This window comes from Python bivittatus, unplaced genomic scaffold, assembly GCF_059951505.1.
Source record: "Python bivittatus isolate LINGU-HERP-01145 unplaced genomic scaffold, Pbiv_v1 ctg000700_np1212, whole genome shotgun sequence".
Lineage (NCBI taxonomy): Eukaryota > Metazoa > Chordata > Lepidosauria > Squamata > Pythonidae > Python > Python bivittatus.
In genome coordinates this window covers 55,369,053-55,389,608 of record NW_028277098.1, presented here as the reverse complement: position 1 = coordinate 55,389,608, position 20,556 = coordinate 55,369,053, and the positions used below count along the sequence as shown (strand labels likewise).

The window sequence follows — 20,556 nt, the reverse complement described above, 5'->3', positions numbered from 1 at the left end:
GTACATTCTACTTTCTCATTAAACAAAAACAAAAATCCTACCTTTAGTTCACAGTCTTCATTCACTGCTAAATTGCCTGGCTTTAGATCCTGCAGTGTACAAAATTAGAAAAATCCACTATGACTATGACAATTTCATCCTAGGGTAGATAATTACATAACAACCACTTTGCCATTCTTTCCTCCCATCCCAGAGCCATAAATCGTGTTTCCCCACAACAAGCACATAACATGATCCAGGCTGTCTGCTGGTCATATAGTTCCTCTCTCAGTTCAACACTGAAAAGACAGTTTCCCTGGCCGAGAATTTGAATGTCACCAACCAGGACATTCAAAGGAAAAACTGCTACTGATTGATGTATAGAATATCTACCAGGGAGGTGTTGTAAGGTCTAGGCATCCTGTTCCATCAATCTTTTTTCTATTTTTTTTCTTCAAATGATTGTTAACCTATTGACCTCGTGACCACTAGATGGCAGCAAAGAGGTTGTTTTTCATAATTGCAATTTAGGGTCACCTGGATTTATACAACCCTGATGCAGCTACTCGCTGCATAAATATTACTGAAGCTGGAGATTTTATTGGGTATGAGAGACATGTTCACTTATGGAGTCTCTTACGTACATCCACATCAATTCTCCGAAATGTTTGTGACCCATTAACCTTTCAACCCACCTACCCACTAGGTGTCAGCAACGAGACGTTTGTGTCTCTTTGCTGCCCTCTCATTGTTAACTGGATCTGGGCAGGCAAATGTCACTGTATCTTGAAGCCAGGTTACATTCTATGATGAGGTGAACTTCTCAAAGAACATTCTGTGAGGAAGGAACTGAGGAGGCAGGGTTTCCCCAAAAGCAAGGTGTCCACTGGGAAGGGAAGTGTAGGCTGTAAGAGCACAAAAGCCAGTTATCCTTTCAGTGGTGTGCCAGGGATAAGCTAGTCAATTTCAGGGCTTTACACCCTCTAGGTTGGCCAAGTGTGGCCAAAACAGCACTGCAGAATAAGTGCCACCTGCATGGACCAGATGGAAGGGAAGGGTCCCACAGCAGAACTGCCAGTCCAAAGGTAACCGAGCAGCTGCCCGCCCAGCACTGGGCCACCAGCCTCCTCCCCAAGCACTGTGGTCTGTGTGGGAGGTCCTCTTCCTTTTTTCCAGGGAAAACGTGACTTCAGCCGGCCTTAGCAATGGGCTGCCTGTGAGATGGAGGTTCTGTTGTGAGTCCATGCCCTTCGGAAACAGTAATGGGATGTGCTTGTGCTGCAGTAAGGAAATGATGTGGCTGAGCTCTTAAACTGTAATCTGATTCCTACTTATCAGAATAATTTCCTTTTAAGCTCAAAAATTGGGTGCAGTTTGGGTTGCATTCTTCTTGCTCGTTGAAGACTGGCTTAACCATTCTAGCCATAGGCGCTATTTTGCCAACAGAGAGGGAAGGACACCAAGCAGGGATCCTGCTGCTGTGCCTGCGAACGCTCCACTGGCACACATATTCTGCCAATGGTGCTGCCCACGTCAGAGACAGCAGCGGATCTGCCAGACCCAAATTTCCTTGTTCCTCTTAACAGTTTCCCCCAAACAACCAATACTGTGTTAGCGAATTGCCTTCCATTTCATTCAGTAGGAGGAAAAAGAGAACGCTTATTCTCCCATCCCTTCCTGCTGGGCTGCTGCAGCAGAATAACAGGGCAGAGGGGTTAGTAGTCAGGCTATACAAACCTTTCATTTCCCCATCCCTCTGTTGTTATTATTAAGAGCTGAATTCATCTCCCTCACCACAATTAAAAGGTCAAACATCTTATAAATATTCTCTGGCAGTTCTGATTATTGCTCTCCAGTTGGGTAGTATATACTAATAGGACCTTGTGAAACATTTCTCCTCCAGATGTACAACCAGAGAAGTATTCTTTCTCTTTGAAAAGTAGCTAATGGTCTCTCTCCAGACCTGCTTTTTCTCTCAGTTCTGTAATGTTTTCATTGGACTATTTCCATGTTTAAAAGCTGGCCTCAGGGCATGCACAAGGTCTGTCTAGTGATGTCTTCTGCTCAGGTGACAAGTAATATGTTTTCCTCAGGCAGTTTTCAACTGCCATAGAAAAAGGTGAGCCAACAAGCTGGATTACAGGGTTTGATGCTGAAATGCATAAGGGAAATGTCAAGTGAGTGTATCTCAGTGGGGGCAGCATGTATTTCCTAAGGTGGGCCATGCCATGTGGGTGCACGGGGCAACCTTCTTCCACTGGCATCAGGAGAAGGGAAGACTGGGAAAGGCAGCAATTCTTATGTGAACATTGCACCAAGACTTGCACTTGTTAAAATGTTGGCCTGAGCATCATGTGGGGTGTGATTTGGGACCTGCTCCTGACACCAAAATGTGTTGGATCTGCACAGTGATTTTCTTCCTTTCTGAGGGCAGATATGTACAGTTGGCCAGGTTCCCACATTAATATGTTTTGTTGGTCTTTGGCTTAGATTGTGAAGAGGGAAGCTGATCAGCTGTGGCTTATTCAACAAAGCATTGTTAAACAAATTATGATTTAGTGAATTCATTCTATCTTTGTAAATATATGGAAGGAGAGCATCTTAACTCTTCTTGGCTCTTCCAACTGCTGGGGGTGGGTTATTTTACAGGGAAGAATCAGTGGGCTAGGGAAGAATTAAGCAATTTCATCCCACCCATATATATATAATTTCTTGTACAAATGTGTTTCTCCACATTAATGTTACAAAGGAAACACGGAATTTCCAAAGTTGAGGACAGGATGATATCAGCTGAATAGGATAAGAGGAGTAGGTGTGGCTGTTTGTAACATGCTGGTGAGTCAGAACTGGGACAGTGCCACCAACAGCAAAGAGGCTTCTAGGGAGATGTGTGGGTTCTCTTCTGGGGGGCAGAAAACAAAGGGCATTTGGTTTTAGCACAGCAATAGCGATTAGGTGATCTTTTTAACAGGTTTACATACTGAAGGGGTTTGAAAAGATTGGCAACAGAAGAAATACTGAGTTAAGGAATATGCACTAGTGCAGCCTTCCACAGCTTGGTGCCAATGATGTTTGTGGCTGAGAGATTATGGGAGCCATACCTGGAAGGCACAAGACTGTAGAAGGCTGCACTGGTGAGCTGTACACTCTAGAAACTTTAAAAAGAACTTTAAGAAGAACATACCCTATGAATGATTCCAGCAGAGTGAATATACTGCAACAGAAGAAAAAGACCACATAAAGATTCCATACATCCATTCTACATAATAGAAATTAATCAAGATACCAAGTGATAGAACATGTTTCTAAGTAGTATCTTACAATTTGTATGTGGATTAATTTTCTGGAAACAATCCTGAGAAAGTGGAAACATGGTTTCTACTGAAAAGAAAAATAACCAATAGAAATATTCTGAAATTCCTCAGAGCTTCTCGTCAACAAAGAAAGGCAACCCCAGTGAGGTCTTTTGTTCTTGTGAGAGTGACGCTGGTGAAATAAAACTGCTTTCTCTGCAGCTTTCTCATGCCTTATTTTTTGCTAAATCATGAGCTCTAGCAATCTTCCATTACTGGTGCCCTTTTCATATGCTGAAAGACTACTCCCACAGTCCCCAGAAGGTGTGGTCACTGCTGGATGGGCACGATAGGAGGCGTGGACCAAGGTAATGAAATGAACAACTCACTACCGAGATAATAGCTATCTGCATATGGTGTGAATGGGAATGATTTGCAACCTTCAGTAAAGGGAGATGCTTCTGAGATCAGTGACTCCAGGTACTGTAAGTGATGGCATGCACCTCACGTGCACATAAGTTCCCAAAGCAATAGGCCAAGCAAACCAAGGATTCAAGGGTCTCTATACAAATACACAAAGTATGAGGAGCAAACAGGAAGAATTAAAAGTCTTAATGCAGAAAAGTGATTATGATTTAGTAGGCATTAAAGTATTGAAATATGGTGGGACAAGACTCATGAATGGAATGCAAGGACTTGAGGGTTTAAGTTATTCAAAAGCAATAGGCCTGACAGTGGTGGTCTTATGTATAAAGTAACTGGGTACATGTACTGAAATCCAGGAATTTGAACATGAGGGTCCAGTTGAGGACATGTGGGTAAGAGTACATGTTTATTTATTATTTAGTTCACAGTATTTATGATCCAACCCAATCCTGAAGGATTATGGGTGGCTAACAAGTTAAATTTGGAAATAAATAAAATTAAAAGCAAAATTGAAACAGTGTAAGAAAAAAAGAAAAACAAAACAATAATACACAGCAGCAATATCTGTGACAGCCATTCCTGATCAGTCAGAGCCAAAGGCATGTTGGAACAATACTGCTTTTAATTGTTTTCTAAAATTAAGTAATGTTGGGACTGCTCAAACTTCTGGGGAAAGGTGGGGACTACAACTGAGACTTGTCATCTGGTCCATACCCTAAGAACCTCTCAAAGAAGAGAAAGCCAAGATATTATTAAAGAGGGGTGGTTATAGAGCACCAAGGCAGGCAGATCTGAATACAATCCTCCTGCATCAGATTACAGATCTTTTATGGAAAAGAGACACAATAATAAAGGGAGGCTTGAGCTACCTGGACATCTCTTGGAAAACCAGGTCAGCTAACACTGCAAAGTCCCCAAAATGCCTCAGTGGCCTTGCTGGCTGTTTCATTTCCCAGAAGGCTGAGGAAGAGACAAGGGGGTTGGCCTTCCTAGATCTTATCCTAATCAATAAGGAATGGCTGGCTGAAGAGATAAAAAAAATATCTTTTTGGGGTTGAAGATACTACAAAAAGAAATTGGAGCACAATCATACATGGACACTAAATTTCTGAAGAACGAGTTTCAGTAAGCCTAGAGAAGTACTGGGCAGGATCCCATTGATGGAATACTCTGGTCAAAGGGAGCACAGGAGGATTAGAAATGTCTCAGAAATAAGATCATGGAAGCAGAGTCACAAAGCATTTCAATGAGGAAAAAAATGGAAGGGGGGGCAAGTTCAGGAAATTTGTGAATGCATAGGAAGCTTTCAATTGAGTTAAAAGGTAAAAGAGATATTCATAGGAAAATGGAAGATGGATATAATTGATAGTTTGCTGCTAAATGTTTAAGAATTGGCTCTGCTGGCTCCATTGCTGCTGATGAGGAACAGCTGGGTGCCAAGGTTCATCTCTGCTGTCAACCGGCTCGCAAAGTTCCAGAAAATTTAACCATCAGCTCTTGCAAGCACACCCCTAGATATAATCATCAAAGAGGTGCTTCTGCAAGTAGGTAATATGGAAGTCAGAAAGGCTAAAGCACAAAAGGAGTTTAAGGTTACAAGGGAAGTAAAAGCAATAGAAATGCTTTTTCTGGCCATGTCAGTAGTAAATGAAGAAAAAGGTTAGAGAAGACAATAATGTAGTAACAGATGACAAACAGAAGACAGACCCTTTTCGACTTCTTTTCTTTGGTCTTTCTTGTGTCATTTTTATTGCTTGGTCTATTGAAACACAGTTCCCTTTAGGGGGAAGTGGCAATCAATTGGGGAGCATATGGCTTCTGTGAACATGTTTAAATCTCCAGGATCAGACCAGTTACACCTGAGAATCTTGAAGGAGCTTGCAGATGTTACCTCCAAGCCCTTTTCCGTGATCTTTGAGAAATTATGGGAAATGGTTATCGTGCCAGAGAACTGGAGAAGGGCAAATGTTGTTCTGATCTTCAGAAAGGTGGGGTGGGTGGGGAAAGTCCAGAATAACTACCGGCCAGTAAGCCTGATATTGACACATGACAAAACTCTGGAATAGATCATTAAAAAGTTGGTTAAGGAGGATTTAGAAAAGGATGAATTACTTAGTAGAAGCCAGCAAAGGTTCATCAAGAAGAAATCATACCAAACCAATTTGATCTTTTTCGACAAAGTGACTAGTTTACTTGACCACAAGAGTATATCTTGACTTCAGCAAACCATTAGACAAGGCTTATCATAAGATCATAATAGAGAAGATGGCAAAAAGTTGACTGGCCTATGCTGTTTTTAGATGGAAACAGAGCTTGTACAATCATATCCCATGAGTTTATTCCAGTGACTCTGTATCAGGCTGGAAGGAGTGTTGAGGGGCATATTGTAGGGTTCCATTGTAGGAAATTGTTCATTGGCTGGAATTCTTTTTACCACATCTTCTTTCATCTTAATAAAGCTTCCTAAAGAGAACTTGCAGAGATTCATGCTTGGGAAATATCACTTTCAGTAAGGCAGCTATCAAAGATCTGACAGATACAAAGCTGGCTGAGCAATTGTTAGTCTCTGTGTGTCAGGTTGGGGGAAAGTATCAAGTGGCATATTCCCAAGACACTATTCTAGACCCTGTGTTTTTCAACATATTTATAAATGATTAGAATGAGAGATTAGAAAAAGTAATTATCAAATTGTAGTTGACAAAAATATGGAAAGATAGCAAATGCCATAAAGGATAATATCAGGATTAAAGAAGATCTTGAAAACTTGGGGAAATGAGCAGAAACCAGCAAAATGGGCAGAAACCAGCAAAATTAATTTCAACTGGGCAGATGTAAAATCCTTCATTTATGTAGGAAAAAACAAAGGCATGATTATAGCAAGGAGCATAGCATACTGCACAGTAGGACATGCAAAAATGATCCAAATGTCTTGGTGGATTTATTATAAACTTAACATGAGCCAACAGGCAGCTGCAAAAGGGGGGGGGGGGGGAGCCGCACCAGCAGAAATAGGGTGTCAAGATCAAGAAATTCCCCTCTATTTTGCACTGGTTAGACTGCACCTTGAATATTGTATCCAGTTCTGAGTACCACATTTTAAGAGGGCATTCACAAAACAGCAACCAAGATGATAAGGGGGCTTGCATAGAAAATTGTATGAAGAGCGGTTGGTGCTGGGTATCTTTAGCTTGGAGAAGAAAAGTTTGCAGAGAGATATGATTGCTATCTCAGTATTTGAAGGGCTGTCATGTGGAAGGCTGGGGAGAATTATTTAGAGATGTTCCAGAAGAAGGGATAAGAAAAAATGGTGTAAGTTACAAGGAAAAGATATAGTAAGATTTTTCACTAGTGCAACACACTGCTTCACTGGAGGTCTTTAACAGAAGCTGGATGCTAACTTAGTAGATCCATGTACTAGGCAAGAAGCTGGACTTTATGATCTCTAAGTCCCCTCTCACCCCTCACAATCCTATGATTCTATGTTCAGAATCTATTAAAGGAAGTTACTACAAGGATAGTAAGGAAATGAGGCAGTTTGGCAAAGCTAGCACAAATTTCTGTTCTGAATTTTTCTGAAGTCACTTACCTTCAATCCTTTCAAAACCTGGTAGATCAGATACTGAATCTTTTCCTCACTGAACTGGTGTCCCATTATCTTTTGTAAATCTGTTTGCATGTATGGCATCACCAGGTAACTAAAAATATTTAAAAGGTAAGTATCAGAGAAAGGTGTACGGTATAATGTAATTTTGTCCTCACCAGAAACAGTAGCTTATTTATGCTAAGACTCATTGATTTTATAAAATTCCATCTCTGAAAATAACAGTGTATGGCTGTATTTTAGAATCAGAAATGGGAATAGTAGCTAAAATTTAATAGTTTAGTTGATGTGAGACTCACACTGTTGGCTTTTCAGATCTATTTAATCTATGCTTTTCAACTTCTGGCCATGTGTTTATCATACAGCACAAGGAATTACCAGATAGAATAGCTATTAACTGGAAGCTGAGACACAGTTGATTTGCACTGACTCCTTACATGGTTACTAATTATATAGAGGTAAAGTTCATCCTTGAATCCCCTAACCATGGTACAAACCATGGTACAAACATGCCCCAATAATAACTTTTATATAACATGTCCTTATGATGCCTTCATGTCATCCCCAGCCCACAGTTGAGGCAACTTAAAATAATCTTAAAGTAAACGATTTCAACTTAAAGTGGTGCTCTCACTTTTCTTCTGACACAATTCTTGCCATGGACACAGTCTAGCATGCTTCATTGATGATACGGGTGATGCTCAGGGGGTGGAACCTGCCTATCTCCTATTGGCCACTCTAAGCTGCTATGGGCATGCCTCTTCCCTTCAGATCACTGGGACTGCCCTCCACAGCCATTGCAATTTGGGCGGCAGTATTCACCAGAGACCTAGCTTCCACAGAGGCATTTGCCCACAAAATGCCAGATTGGCACTTCCTGAAGTATTTGTCAGTGTTATGCAGGCTTCTTATAAAAACGGGTATAGTGTCTTTTTGAAAGAACACTGGACCTATGCTTGAAAAGCAAGACTGCTGCTCTGTGCTGCAAAGAAGCTTGATTTAAACTGGGAAAGAAAACTGGGTTTTGTCAGCTGTGTGTGGCTAGTTCTGTCAACACTGGGTGCATTACAGGTCTGCTGCTGTTTCTGCCAATAAGTATCTTGGTATAGACATATATGTTACTGTTTCTATTACTGGGAGGTAGGGAATGAGTGCCATTTTGGCTATTTCTTCATCATTTTGTCTACCTCTGAAACCATGTTGACAGCAGTGTCATTCTCTCATATTACTAATCAAGGTAATAGTTATGATTGCCCCCCCTCCCGATTTCACTCTGTGCCCCACTTCCATCCTATTTCAGAAGAATACTAGATCCATGTTTAGAAATAGTACAACTGACAGGAATATGAGAAAATAATAGCAAAATAAAATGTTGTACCCGCAAAGGTTGTACTTTTAAAACCAATGCATATTAAACATATAACTATGTGTTTGTTGTTTTGTGTAGAGACTTTTGAAAAAAGACTTGCCCAATTTTTTTACATATATTTGAATATTATATATCTTTATATTTTGCCTTAGTGCTGTTCATATGTTGTTTTACTTTTAAATATATGTGATTAGTTTAGACTTTGTGGAATTGTTTAGTATTCTTTGTTCCTCCAAAGAATAGAAAAAAGACAGATACATAAAGTTACAGGAAACCATATTCTAAGCTAGATATTAAGAGTAACTGCTTAACTGTAAGAACTGTTTACTGTATAGAAAAGCCAACTGCCTTGAAATGTAGTGCTCTCTTCTTTATTAGAGGTATTTATGTAGAAGCTAGATAGTGTCAACATAGTGTAACACGTTTTGCATTTTAAATTATGCATTGAGCAAGAAAGGGACCTCTAGCATCCCTTTCAATTATATTTTATGATTAATTAATGAAAAAATATTATAAATATCTCCTCAATCAATCATCTGAGATTTACTAAATATTGCCTATCCCATAATACAGGCTGTGTTCAAATTCCTGGTTGGCTTTTGTATGACATAGAATGCTGGATTAGATGGCCTGTCAGCAGGCATCTTTTTATACATTAAAAAATATTACAAGGATAAGGAGCAGCTGAGAGTTTTGGGATTCCAATTTTGGCAAAAAGCAGATTCTCCTCCCATGCTATCCTTTTCCAAATGTAAATTTCTGTCCTCAAAGCTCCATTTGAAAAAAAGCATGGCAGGGTGGAAAGCACCATTACTTCAATTGGGAAGGTGGGATCCAATGGGAGCAGTTAAAAAAAATGTAAAGAGACAGGAGATCTGATTATGGATAGCAATTGTTTATCTAGATTGGCTCCAGAAAGTTTCTAATTTAAAAGCAACGGTTAAAGACAGAATTTCCACGATGCTAAATACTGTGTACAAACCAATGTGTACTTTGTAATAATAATAATAATAATAATAATAATAATAATAATAATAATAATAATAAAAAAATGACTGTGACAAAAGAAAGCAAAGATAATAGTAATAGGCACCCTGGGTGCAATCCCAAAACTCTGGAACACCACTTGAAGACCATCGGCATTGACAAAATCAGCATCAGTCAATTGCAAAAGGCAACTTTACTTGGGACAGCGTATATCCTGCGACGATACCTTTAACACCATCAAACAACAACATCTGTCTATCCTAAGTCCTTGGGAAGGACTTGATAAGTGGATAAAAATGCCAAATCCAGTCTAAACATCTGGCTGACTTTGCGACCAACAATAATAATAATTTATTAAACTTGTATGCCGCCTGACTCTCAACAACTCACAACCATCAAAGAGATTACAATCAAATAAAACATAAAAGATAAAGATAAAAATGGCCAGCACAGTGAAGTGAAAGGTCTTAGTCTCCCTCACCAAATGCCTGGGTGAAGAGCCAGGTCTTCATGGCTCTTCTAAACAACAGCAGAGTGGGGACCATCCAGATCTCAGGGGGAACCTCCTTCAGAGGGCAGGCACAACTACAGAGAAGATGCGCTTCCGGGGTCCCAATAGATGACATTGTTTAATTGAAGGAACCCAGAGTGCATCAACTCTGCAGGATTGAATTGGCCAGACAGATGTTACGGGAGACAGGTGGTCCCTCAAGTAACCAAGCCCTATGCCATATATGCTTATTTATTTATTGCCAGAAATAAATAGTGACAGAATCTGTACAGACCCATGTTTGAAAATAATGGGTTTTGAGAGAAAATGATTACGGGACCAAGCTGTTGTGCCTTCGTTAGAAGCAATTCTGCAATAGATCTGTAGAACATTGTATGGTAGAAAGTGCAAACTTACAAGTCCTGGAATCCCTCAAATGAAGTAGCTGAAGTGAAGACATCAAGTAATCCAATGACCTGCAGCAGAGGTGGACACAGAAAGTGAGATTATGAAGAACACAGAGGACAAGAACATATCTACCTAACATGATAAAAACATTCTGCTTTACCAACCAGAAGCCAAGCCATATTTCACTGGCAACCTGGAAGAGGGAGAAGTCTTATATTTTGTGGTGTTCTCACAGGAAGCCCCACGACCAGGGAATAAATCCAGGGATAGTCATATGGAATGTATCTTTCAAATTCTGGGTGCATCAACATTTTCTAAAATAATCAGAACATGCTGCACAACAACAGACAACACTTTATTGAAGCTGAGAAAATAGGAGTTATTCATGATACTAGAAAACTGCCAGCATATCTATTTGCATATGTTTCATTCTTGTCAGAATGCAGCCTGGAGTCCCATTCCCAACCGACGACCGAACTCAGAAAAGAAAGACATTCCCATTAACAGAGCACCATGCAAAATGATGATGCAATCTTTCTGTCTAGTTCCAGTAGAGAACAGGAGATTCCAATACACTAGGCTGATGTCAAGAAGATAGAATGTAACAGGGATGTGTCATGCCTCTCTTTCTTGCCTTAATTATGTGCACGGGACTTGCTTACATAAAATATATCAGAGAGAAGCAGGAGAAAAGGTTCCAGGAATGGAATTTCTTAGATGCCATTTACTGCCAGTTCTTGCTACCTTACACTTGCCCTACAGGAGGTTAGCAATCGATAACACTTTTGCTGTGCTAGCAGGTACAGAGTTTAGTTAAATTTTCACAAAAGTATAGCTTAATGAATGTATAGTATGAACGGACCAGATTTCTACCCAAACCACAATTCAGGCAATAGCATTTCAACCTGAAGTACAGAACTTAAGCGGCTGATTTCTCAGTGCCTGTGGCAGGCAGTAACTGCAATGTCAGCAGGATTGCCCAGCTTCTGTATAGTAAGTCCACTAGTGCTAGAAAATTGGGGAGGAGGGATAGAAGAAGGGGGCTTAAGAAGAAGCAAGTATCACTATCAGGACCTTAGGGACACATCAGCAGAGGCTGAAGCAGGCTTGTCTACCAGCCCTATTTTTACACACTAGAGCTGCTTAGGAGTATTTGAATTATTGATAACATATCGTAGATAATTACATTTTGCCACGTATAATTTTTCCAACCAATCATGTGGCTCTTAAATCTGTGTATAAAAAGCTGAAACACAACCATCAGCAGGCAGAACAGGGCCTTCCGCAATGTGAAAGGCATGAAAAGTTATACCTGTTATTGAAAATAAGTATTACAAACATATCTCTTTTTTCATCTGCTAGACAGAATGTTTACTACATCTAATTTTAGTCTCAGATGTGTTGGGGCTACAGCTTCCAGAATTCCAGTGCATCCAATGTATCTCAAACTCAGTCAGGTGGGAGGAGGCAATATTAGAACTTGGCTGGCTGGTTTTTGCAAGTACTTATGGTTGACTGATAGATCAAACTTAGTATGACAGCTATTTATAATTTCTGGGTCAATATAGCAATCTGAATTAATGAGATGTATCAATCAGTTGCAAGGATGAATCAGTCATTTCTTAGAAGCTGTTACTGCAAGAAAGACGATAGTCTGGATATGCACATTTTGCTATTTAATTAGATTTTTGTCTTGACTACCAACTTGGGTGAAAATAGAAATTCTGATATTAAACTAAATTTCAGCAATATCTTCCATTCAGGTAATTTGTGAAAGACACAGAGAACTGTTTGGGTACAAGCAAACATACACAGAGAAGTAGTTACTCACATTTTCATGCTGCATGTGCTTCAACAGTGTGAGTTCCCGATATGCTCGCTTGGCAAAAATCTCAGATTGGAATGGGCGACAGAGCTTCTTGATAGCCACTTTGTCTCCTGTTTTCTTATCTATTGCTGAACTGTGGCAAATAAGAGAAAAATATTCAGAAGGAAATTACATGGGAATACTATGCTAGTCAGTGAAATCCTTTTTTTAAAATAGTAATTTTATTAAAAATTACAACTACAATGATAAAAAATAATACAAGCTAAAAAAAAAGAAAAAGGAAAAGGAAAAAATAGAAGGTACAAAAAAGAAAAATAGAAAAGAAAAGAAATAGAAAAGAAAGAAAAAATAATATAGTAAAGAAAAAGAAAAGAAATATATAAAGAAATGACTTCCCCCTTCATCACAAGTATAAACAATTTTAGTAACTTATCACCTTCTCTTAAAATACAACAAATGATCTCTTCTTCCCATATCCCATCTCTTATCTATAAACAAATCCTTAAAAACCTCATCATTTCAGTCTTGATCAGCAAAAGACCGTTAAGGGTTACCAGAGATAACAACATATCTATTTTAACCTTGATCAAATAAACCAACTTTATATTCCTTCCTTTTACTTTTAACAATGTTGATCTTTAGTCTCTTCAAATGTCCTAAAACTTGATTTCTTTTCATTTTTTCTTTGTCCTTTCTCATAAAATTCTTCAAAGCTTTAACAAGCTTCTTTTGTAAATCCAATATAGGAAGATGAACCAGGTCATTCTCTTGGTTTGTTATTTGTATATCCCTTTTAATTATGAAGACATCAGCTGGTTTCTTTTGTATGTCCAGTGTAGCATCTTTTTCCATATCATTCTTGAAGCCTGTCATTTTTAAATCCACTTTCATTTCAGTCTTGTCTGGTAAAACTTGTTCCTCTTCCATAACATCTTTTAAACACTATCTATAGAGGCAGACACTCTTAAAATTAACTTCTGGGTCCATTGTTCAAGAACATCCTTCAATATGTCCAGTGTTAACATATTTTTCTCCATTCTGTATTAGTAAATTAAATTTAAGTGTTCTTCCCCTTTAATTATAATCTTTAGTTCCATCTGGTTCCCTTTAGTGTCCAACCTTCAAAGTCCCATCCGATCATGTTTTTTTTTTTAAGAATTCAAAACAAAAGTATTTTCTCACTAGAAGGATTCTTATAATTAATTTCAAAATCTTATTTCAAATTTATCTGGACCCTTAGTCCATTTGTAACTTTCTAAAATAAAAAAGTTAATCATCCTTTTGCTGTTTATTCCAGAAAAAAAAAACATTTAAGTCCTTAAACTTGTATTTAAAACTTCTTTCGCTAAGGATTGAAGGACACTCACCCGGTACTGTAAAACTTGTCAATCCAAATCAGTTCCTAATAGCTGAAAAGCAGTTAACAAGCAATTTCTGAAAGTAATTAGAAAAGGTAGTATGCGAACCCAGTGTCCTTTTAAAGGCACTGACTGCAGTTTGAGCAAAAAGATGGCTATTCCCTCAACTCCCAGAGCCCTAAACCCACCAGAAACTACTATTTTGCAGTCTACTTGTGAGGAGCCACTGTATGGAGCATTTGCTGGTGATCTCAAGTCCTCTCCTTGTCTGGAGAGGAATTACAAAGAGCCAGTCTACTCGCCAGTTCTTCATTCTGCCTCAGTCATTGTCTTCAGTTCACCATTTCTTCCCCAGAAATCCCATTCCCGGAAGTCCCGCTAGTCAGTGAAATCCTAGCCATATTTATATGTAATAGTCTTTATTCAGTGAAGTTTATTGTCTGGGAAACATACTAGGACTGCAGCTTTAACTGTACCACTGCAGTGTTTGGATGAAAATTCACTGAATTTCTGTATATATCAATATGCATAAGGACACTGCCACATAAACTTAAGACTTTGTTGCATAGTGTGCAGTGGTAAATGTGTTTGCCACTGCATTTCTACATGGTGAAGAACCAAGGACCACAAACACTTCCTGATTTATTTAACATTCTATTCTGGAAAACTTTGCATAACCTAGTTTTTGCATAGGTTTGGTATTCATCTACAAGATCTATTAATGTGCATTGCATGTGCAAATGTACTTTTATGCATTTTATATATGACTTATGGAAACATCTGCATAAACATTTGCATAAAGTTGAGATAAATCAGATAAATAAATTTGCATAAAGTTGCCTAAATCAGATCTCATATAACCTGGGGAGCATCTCTACATACACATTTTTATTCCTTGGTGCATATATCTATATAAACTTGCTTCTACCTATATTACATTTTATAGGCTAAATATATGAGGCTCTCTACTAGCTTTTCTCAATCGGTGCCTTCCAGAGATTTTGGAACTACCAGAATTACCCATCAGCATTAGTCGGGATTTTGTGAATTGCAATCTGGTGGATACTAGGTTTAGGAACCATAGCCTTCCCAAATAATGGGACACAAATTCAATACCAAAAATTGTAGCATTCAAAAACCCTTCCATCTCTCAGGGCAGTCTGTAACATCACCAAACAAAACCTGAAAATCACTAAACAAAATTCAAAGAGAGACTTTAAAATGGTTGAACTATAATTTATTAGCATCTAGTATTAATATTTACTTAGAAATTAATGGTCTCCCCTCTGTACAGCAGGAGGAGGAGGAGGAGGAGGCAATCCCACATGCACCCTGGTCTTACTTTCACTCTTTTATCTTTATCTCTTGGACAGAATAGATGGCAGAAGGCAGGATGCAGACCCAGAAGTGGAGAATGAGGACAGAGTTTATCAATTTTCCCAGTATGCCACCAGATACAAGAGATACAAGAGGCTTCTGTTGCTTTGCAGAAGGACCATTCCTGTGGGACACTGCTGTTTTCACTACCATAAAGTGGAATATAAGTGGGCATTTTCTGAATATGAATCCTGAGTGTGTCAATACATTGGATGTATGAAGGTGGGATATGGACAGTAGTACTGGAAATTAGTCTTTAGATTAGAGATCCTAACCTGCATAGAATAGTGTGAGAATTCTCGAAGTAAAACTGAGTTTGGATTGTGCTTGTGGCATACTGGCCAAAATGTCCTTTAATTAATTAGCAATATCCTTACCATTAGAAAGGAATGCCAGTGAAGGTGAGTGAGTAGGAATGAATTACTTAAGAAAAGTGCATAAAGCAAGAAGGGATAGGGTCAAGAATAAATGGGTGGTGAATTAACATACATTTAATACAAAACTAACTGATCTGTACAAATCATGTATGCTGAGATAGTCTTGTCAAATGAGGAATGAATGCATAGAGAAAAATAATTCTAAATGAAAGAAGAGTATATGAGCAGAGAGGAAGTTGTAGTTAGATGAAATTGCTGAGATCCTCAAAAAGCGAGCGGTGAGAAACTTATATAACAAAAGACAATGTATGAACTTATGTATGAATGTAGTGGAAAAAAGGATTGTCTTCAAAGACAGAAAGGTATGGAGAGATATAATGAATTACGATGGTCTGAACTACATTTAGATTTCCTTCTCTTTTAATTTATGACCTTCTTTAATTTTTTTTACTCACTGGTTCTCACTCTTTGAGTTTTGTATAAAGTTTCTTATCTAAAAGGGGAATAGGATGATGAGTTGTTATATATCTTCTGAATACAGTACTTGTATTGATTTTACTGATTTGAGTAAAAGTGTCCTCTGATCTGGGTTTGTTATTAATTGATATTAATAACTGATATTATCTATCTTTAATTGCTATTATTGATGATGGATTTTTGACACCATTCACTGGAAGGTGGGATACACATTTCACATGCCATAAGCTTTTGTTTTTTAACGCAATGGGCAAAGCAGCTGTTGTATTTTTCAAAAAGAAACATGGTAAAATCAATATTCCAGTTTTTCCCTGTACAGGTCGACCAATACTAAATAATTTAGCTACCCAATGAACCTGTCATGTTTCATTCACAGGTTCTCATGCAAGACTGGATCTATGTGGGTTGGACAGTCCTGAGGAAAAGCAGTAGGGTCTTACCCCCAGAGAAACTCTCCAATTTCATTATGTTTGGAGTTTAACGCTTGGCAGCATTACTTGGCCTTTATTCATTTGATTTGGAGGAAGATATATCCAAGAATTTGAACTCAGTTAAAGATCTAAAATAAATAATTTTTCTTTTTATTGTCCTTGGTCATAAACACAAAGGAATGCCTGTAAACAAGCTATTTCAGTGCCTTAAATGTTTTCATGGATCCTAGGAATCTCCCTAGGATCTGCCTGTAGCTACAAAATATCACATTAGACATTAGTCAGAGCAAGTCAATACACAATTAACATTTCAAATAACTAGGCTGTCATGTGGAAATTGCTATTGCCCTGCAAAAATCATGGATGTAAATTTTAGCTTTAGATATATCTCACTCAGAAGCCAGCATAATATAAAGAAATAAAATCACTCCACCCAACAAATATATTCTATGTGACAGAAGCATTGACTCACTGGCTCTGGCTGTTACAGCATGTCGGCTCGGGAATTTCAGCACAAGAACCTGAGCAATGTAAAAGTCACTGTACTTTAACTAAAACACAGAGGGTGCTTCAGAAAGAATAGTTTAATGTAAACAAGACTTGTTCGATAGCAGTAGCAGCTGACCTAGTTAGTGTAGGGAAGTGCAAAAGGAGACAGGCCCTTCCTTCCTGCATATTGTCATCTTTTTTCATTTCGACACACGTCCCAGGCCCTATAACATCTTGGCCAACTTGGATGAGAATTGTGGGAGGGGCATCCAGCTTACAACACAATATTACCATATTGCAAATCTTTGTCAGATTCATATCATTTTTCTCTGGCTAGAAATGTTTTGTAAAATCAAGATATCATTCCGAGCTTTGCTGTAGTCACTTTGTATACTTTAAGCATATAATTCAAGCATTTTATATGCCCACCCAACTTTTAAAACTATAGCATGGAAACTGGAAGGTTTAAGCAGATCTCTGTTACTAGGAAAGGTTGAGCCTATGTGTCTTGGCATTTGTTCATCATGAACTGTTAGCATTCCTGTAGTGAGATAAAGTTTTTATAGTAGAGTACTGGAAATAATCTATCTATGTGGTCGCTAGGAGTCAAAAATGACTTGATGGCACATAATCAATCAATCAGTTGGAAATAAAATGGTGCCAGAAGATGCACCTTATTAATTTGTCATGCCAGCAGTATCTGAACTGTTTTCCTGACAGCTGCAAACAAGCAATGCAACACAGTATTTATGCTTTACCTTGTTTAAAAATCAAGATACCAAATAATTGTAACATAAGGGGACTTGCAGAAGAAGGACAACTGGAAAATTCACAAAGTTTCCATACACAGATAACTTTCTACATCTGATCAACTGACGCTAAGAATGACGTAGAAGACTGGCCGGAAGGAAACCAAGCCTCTTTTCCAGAATGCAAATGTATATTCACAAAGAGAGTTGAATGAAGTAATTCCCTGTGATACCTTCTCAAAATCCAGGCTTCCAGTATTCTGTATATCCACCCCCGCTCCCCATTCTGCCAAAGCCCAGGGATCCAGAAAGCCACTCACCAGACAGAGCCATAAGCACCAGATCCCACAGGGATGATGTTAGTATATCGTCTAGGAAGTTCCCAGAGTGTCTTGTTTACTTCTTGCCTGAAGAACCCCTTTCTCCTGGTAAAGCTCATCTCCTCTGTGCCTGGAGTAGAACTCTCCAGTACACAGAGCTCCAGAGAAACTCAGGGCCAAATCCAGATTTCACACACAAACAGACAGACAACTTCTCCTAGGAAAGCCAACTGTAGATTTCCTTTTCAATTGTGTTGTGTACGATGAGGTGTATAGCCCGCCTCCTTCTGCCCACAGATCAGCCCAGGAAGGAGGCATCAGGTTTCAAATTAGACACTCCTCTTGCAGGTACTTTCAAAGGACTCACCTTTTCTGCATGAAAGGTAGCCTTTATAGTAATAGAAGTAGCAGCCGTGCCTGTCTAATACAGATTTACTGCTACCATGAATACTTTCTTCAAGTCACATTAAACTTGCAGTGTACATGAGTAAAGGCATGCTGTAGATTACTTTTATTCCTTGGATATTTTTAATGCAACTTAATCGATCTTCATTCATCTGATCAGCATTTCATTTGTTGATCCCACTTCCTCCTTTGGTAACAAAGAACATCCAAAACATGCTTAGAGCAGTTTTGTTGCAGCAACAGATAATATATGTTGATGAGAGAATGTTGGAAGTTTAAAGAGGCAAAAAATAGTTTTCTGCAATGTAGAGTAATTTTAGAAAGGTTTCTTTAAAAAAAAACTTTGCCTAGGATTAAATCTATAATATTATTTTATTATCCAAAATATATTTTGCAAAAACAAAAGTATCAGAACAAAACTAGGAATCAGATAAAGATTATTAATTTTACCTAAAATGTTGTCAAAACGGTGGATTAGACCATATTAGTATCTATGTTTTAAATCAAAACAATACAGAACAGAAATATTTTTAAATGAAATTGACTTTTTTTTTGTCTTTCAGACCAACATAAATGTCTAAGACATGTCGTTTCTTACAGATTTCGATTGTTCATATATATCATATTTTGTAAGGCAAGCCAAATGAAACTAGATATCAACACTGAGATCTAAAAATTCCTATATTTGTGGTAGAGTTTATATAATCTTTCCTTCAATTATTTAAGCCAAAAGGTTGAGGGGTAAATAAATAAATAAATCTGCTCATTCTGCTCTGGATTGGTAATTGACTTTTGGGATAGCGATAAGAGGCTGGGCTACACAGGAGAACCAAACAGTCAATGTCAGTGTTGGGTTGGGATTGCAACAGCAGTTGTTGATAGTTATGACTAGATGCAGCAAACAGTCTTTTGAGCAAATAGTTGCATTAGATTAGACCAGTGTTTCTCAACCTTAGCAACTTTAAGATATGTGGACTTCAACTCCCAGAATTCTCCAGCCAGCCATACTGGCTGGGGAATTCTGGGAGTTGAAGTCCACATATCTTAAAGTTGCTAAGGTTGAGAGACACTGGACTAGACTGATTCAACAGACTATTGCAACTTTTTTTTTTTTACTCCAGATGTTTTGCAACCTGGTGCCCTGAAGATGTTCTAGGACTGCAATTCTCAGAATACCCAGTCATGCTGGCAGGGAATTCTAGGAGGTATAGTATAAGATATTTGAAGAGCATCTAGTTGGAAGGGTAATTCTGAAGTTGAGATATATGAGATTTACAGCTCTACTTGGTATACAGTTGATTCAACAGGTTGTAGACAACAGTTCTAGTTTAACAGAAGTGTGTTCCTTTAAGTGTTCTTTTGTAAGAGATAGGCACATTTTAGTTGAATGACAGCCATAATCTAAAGGGCAACGGCTAATCAGTTGATTGGGTATTACTTTCCTGCCTGTCATCCATTGCTGGTAATTGTTTTGAGTTGCTAGTCATGTACATTTCCTTGATCACATCATCACATGCCGATTGCGAGAGCTTGCAATTAGGTGGATAAATTAATGCAGTCTGTCATTATGAGATGTTAGAGGTTTGGTCATACTGAAAAACGTGTGTCTGCAGTTAATAGGTTCCTGCAGAGAATGACAATCACTGACTATTTTGTCATGCTCATGGACTGTTCCATCCTTGTTCTTAGAGGACATCTAGTGCTTTATAAAAGGCACACCTTATGCTAAATTAGCATGTGTAGATCATGTATTTTAAAAGGCTGTCAGGAGTGGAAAGGTTTTGTTATATGAATATCTGTAAGTTATGCCCCAAAAGCCAAAGAATCTTGGACTCTATTCTGGGGAATCTATTTCTGCTTTGCAGTTGAAAGTGAGAAGGCCTTTTTAAAAAGAGTTCACTTAATATGCAATGAGTCTATTTAAAGCCAATTTTAAATATAAATGAAAAGTGTTATATCAGCAGGCAGCAGCACCTGATTGCCCTTGTTTGGACCGCAAAGCTAAGATCACCCCTAGTTAGTTCTTGGAGGAACACAGGAAATCCCAGGGTTGTAAACTCAACTGGGAAATTGAAAAAACTAATGGAAGGCAATAGTAAACCTTTTCCCTACTGTTCCATACATGTCCATGATATCACAGGTAGCAGAGCTTGACTTGTAGGAAACAGCTATTTCCAATATTTTTCAGTTAA

General features: G+C 38.4%; 1 protein-coding gene across 1 annotated transcript in view; it reads right to left on the bottom strand.

Annotated features, from left to right (window-relative positions):
* Positions 1 to 18,243, bottom strand: part of MAPK13 (mitogen-activated protein kinase 13) — a 29,834-nt gene extending 11,591 nt beyond the window's left edge. Inside the window, exons 1-6 of the mRNA XM_007426555.4 lie at positions 17,960 to 18,243; positions 12,385 to 12,514; positions 10,563 to 10,621; positions 7,285 to 7,393; positions 3,164 to 3,193; positions 42 to 89 (exon numbers count right to left, since the gene is read on the bottom strand). Of these exons, the coding sequence (XP_007426617.1) occupies positions 42 to 89; positions 3,164 to 3,193; positions 7,285 to 7,393; positions 10,563 to 10,621; positions 12,385 to 12,514; positions 17,960 to 18,078 (495 nt within the window). The 5' untranslated portion in view covers positions 18,079 to 18,243. The remainder of the gene's footprint in view (positions 1 to 41; positions 90 to 3,163; positions 3,194 to 7,284; positions 7,394 to 10,562; positions 10,622 to 12,384; positions 12,515 to 17,959) is intronic.
* Positions 18,244 to 20,556: the final 2,313 nt, after the last annotated feature.